This window comes from Buceros rhinoceros, unplaced genomic scaffold (assembly GCF_000710305.1).
Source record: "Buceros rhinoceros silvestris isolate BGI_N320 unplaced genomic scaffold, ASM71030v1 scaffold18438, whole genome shotgun sequence".
Lineage (NCBI taxonomy): Eukaryota > Metazoa > Chordata > Aves > Bucerotiformes > Bucerotidae > Buceros > Buceros rhinoceros.
Window position 1 is genome coordinate 44,333 of NW_010426545.1, and position 3,354 is coordinate 47,686.

Sequence of the window (3,354 nt, forward strand, 5' to 3'; positions counted from 1 at the left end):
GCGCCTGCCGGAGGCGTTTTAGTGCTGAGGGCGCCTTTTCCCCCGCTGCAGGAGCAGGAATGCTCCCGGTATTTATGAAGGCAGGAGCGTGGACCCTCATACAGGCTGTCAGCCTGGTCTCATAGGTTTTACTCAGGAGGAGGCACACACTCTTTATTTGCACGTACTCTCTCCTCAGGATGTGCTTCCTCAGTACTTCTAGCTTTTTGCAGGAAGGAGGCTCATGGTGTTCGTTCTGTGCACTGTAACACTGAAACATACCCAAGTAGAACTTCCTTTTTAAACTCCAGAATTTTACAGAAAAGGCGAGTCCCCCCTTTTCATGCCATTTACTCTGAGGGAGGTTAATATGTGGCAAAGTTGTTTGGAGTCGACAGTTGTGTCATGCCAGTGCCCGTGTTTCAGGTGTCAGCTTGTCTTTCTGCTCATTCTTTCTTAAGAAAGAGCATAAACTTTGATTCAGGATGGAAGGAAATGGTTCAGTAAAGCCTCTAGGTAGAGGATTGCAATTAAAGTTTTATCCCCCATCTGCGTGATTTAACTCAGTTATTAGCGAAATGCTCCACAAAGCCTTCACCAAGCGGCGGCATAAGGCGATGGGAGGAAACTCTCTCTTTCAGGCCATCATGGCTCAGCTCCCTCAAGAGCAGAAAGCCAAGATTGCTGAGCAAGTCGCGAGCTTCCAGGAAGAAAAGAGTAAATTGGATGCTGAAGTGTCGAAATGGGATGACAGCGGTAACGATATAATCGTTCTGGCCAAACAGATGTGTATGATTATGATGGAGATGACAGACTTCACCAGGTGAGTCTGCTCAGTTCGGGCACTCAGCAGCTTCTCTCGGTGCTGGCTGGGGTGCTCGTCTTCCCGTGAAATGTTTTGCAAGTGCTCTTAAGAGTCCTCCTCCTTATAATTTCCTGTAACTGTTCCCCTATTACAGCCTGGGTATTAACTCAGGAGACGCGTTACTGCGCGGTGACTGGGCGGTAATGACTGTGTGAATGGAGCTGCAGACACCAGCACTTATTGCCTGCCTTTCTTTCTGCCTTTCTTAAGGGTGATTCTCCTCCCAAAGAACATATATATATTTATTTGCTCAGTTCCAACATTAAGTTCTATGGGCTTCTGATATTGCTGTACTGCGGAAATAGTTCCTAGTACAGTTATTTGCAAAATAAAGGGTTTTTTGATGCCTTTTGAAATTCATTTACCAGATTTTATACAACCCCATTTTTTAAACTTGATGTTGCATTCCATGAAATTTGCAAATCTGTCTCCCAAAATGTTATCTCTCCTCATCATCAAGTGGCTTAAAACAGTAAAACTTGAGATGTTTTTATTCCTAGATTTAATCTAAATGTGGGCAAGAGCTGGAAGGGGGGAAACAGTCTTAAAAATGAAGGTGCTGTCAGGGTTACACCTGCCTATTTCTGTGTACGTTTGGGTGAGGAATCACTTCCAGCACTGTATGGAGCAGTGAAAAAAGCAAGATACAGCTCACTTTTCTGGGCTTCTGGTGCTAGGAGGTAGACTCTGTCCTGTTTTGCAGAGGGAAAGGTCCGCTGAAAAATACGTCAGATGTGATTAGTGCAGCCAAGAAGATTGCAGAGGCCGGGTCGAGGATGGACAAGCTGGGTCGGACTATTGCTGACCACGTAAGTCACGGTTCATTTTCATAAGCTCCAGCACAGACGAGCAATAGGAGATCTTCTAGTGCTGCAGACGTGACGGACAGAAGAAAATGTGTTTCGTTTTGAGGTTTGGGGTTTTTAACTGATTTTCCGGATTTGCTGCTGGAAGATTCTTGCCTTTTCCTTCTAGCTGCTCTCCTGCCACCCAGAGCAGTGCAAGCAGCTCACCGTGCCCAGCAGTAACACGAGCAGCTCCTTGGCTTAAATCGGGCACCTGCCGTTCCAGGGTAGCGATACGCCAGTGCTGCTTCATGTCACCAGGTATCTGGGCCAGCTGCTGTACACGGCCGGGCCCGAGACTGAATTCGTGTCGCTCTGTCACGCTCAGAATATGCCTGGTACTTCCCAAAGCAATGAGCGATACGCCAGTGCTGCTTCATGTCACCAGGTATCTGGGCCAGCTGCTGTACCTGGCCGGGCCCGAGACTGAATTCGTGTCGCTCTGTCACGCTCAGAATATGCCTGGTACTTCCCAAAGCAATGAGGGGACTGCGTGGGCTATGCCATAGTTATTGCACGTGGCCCATTGCACAACTCTTGATATTATTTTGGGGCAGCCGTTTAATTCTGAACAATTTTCAGGTGCCCCAATGGAGACATTCCTCAAACCCTCCAATATTTATTTTCATCGTCCAGTCTGAGTTGATGAAGACTTTGAGCGAGGCGTGTAGTGACCCGAATGTTTGCTGTGCTGTCCCAGGCTGTTGTTGTCGTGCTGTATGGCCAAAAATATTTGAGAAGAATTCTTAGAAGATTGAGTGGCCCACTCGAGGGGTTTGTGCAACACATCCGCCTGGCCTGAGCCGCTTCTGAAACTGGGCTGGGCCAAGCAAAAGCGCCTTTGGTCTCGCTCCACACCCAAATTGCAGCGAAACGTCAGCATTAGTAATAACACTCTGCCTTCAAGAGAGACCCTGAAATGCAGGTGGTTAAGTCTGGGATCACGGACTGCCCTGTGTTTTGTACGGCTGCTGCTTGCTTTGCAGTCCGTCTCCGAATGTAGATCCATAATGCAAGGTGTGAAAGGAAGCCCTGTCGCTTCGGAAGTAAATCTGTGTCCTGCAGATCTGACCTTACGTGTTTCATCCAGGGGATGCGCTCTTCCTCCTCATTTATTCACGATGCAGTGGGAAATGTTCGGGGAGGGGGTTAGAGTTGAACAGCGGTTGTTAAAGTGGGTCTCCTTGCCATAGCGCTTTGACAGCCGCGTTTCTGGAAGAACCAGGCGCGCCGCTGCTGTGGGTAGATGAAGCAAGGAGCAGCTTGTGTTCTACATCTTGGGGCATCTTGGGCCGAGGGTTTACAATGCTTTTTTTTGTTTAATTTAATTCACATGTTTTATGTAAACTCGATACACAGTTTCTGCACCAAGGCATTTCAAAACACAGAAGAAAACTAAACGGCTCCTTTTAGCAGAAGTAAAGTCCTTAAAAATGTAAAAGGTGGAGCACGTGTTTGAAGACAAACACGAGCAGGACTGTACAGCTAGTCATTTTGACAAGAATGCAGCTTCTTTTGTGGCTCCGCACTCCACTAATACTCTCAGCTTGCATATTTCATTGGCTGGGCTTGCACACTCTTTAGAAAGTGGCTGCTGCAGAGCTCTGGCCGTTCCGGAGGATCCCAGGCAGCCATTGCGGCGGGGGCCTCCAGCCCTCCCCTGCC

At 48.0% G+C, this 3,354-nt stretch overlaps 1 protein-coding gene across 1 annotated transcript in view; it reads left to right on the forward strand.

Annotated features, from left to right (window-relative positions):
• The window catches only part of CTNNA1 (catenin (cadherin-associated protein), alpha 1, 102kDa), a gene marked incomplete at its 3' end in the record, with an annotated part of 40,507 nt that overhangs the window by 32,707 nt on the left and 4,446 nt on the right, over positions 1 to 3,354 (forward strand). The window contains exons 8-9 of the mRNA XM_010141566.1: positions 621 to 802; positions 1,548 to 1,653. Coding sequence (XP_010139868.1) covers positions 621 to 802; positions 1,548 to 1,653 — 288 coding nt within the window. The remainder of the gene's footprint in view (positions 1 to 620; positions 803 to 1,547; positions 1,654 to 3,354) is intronic.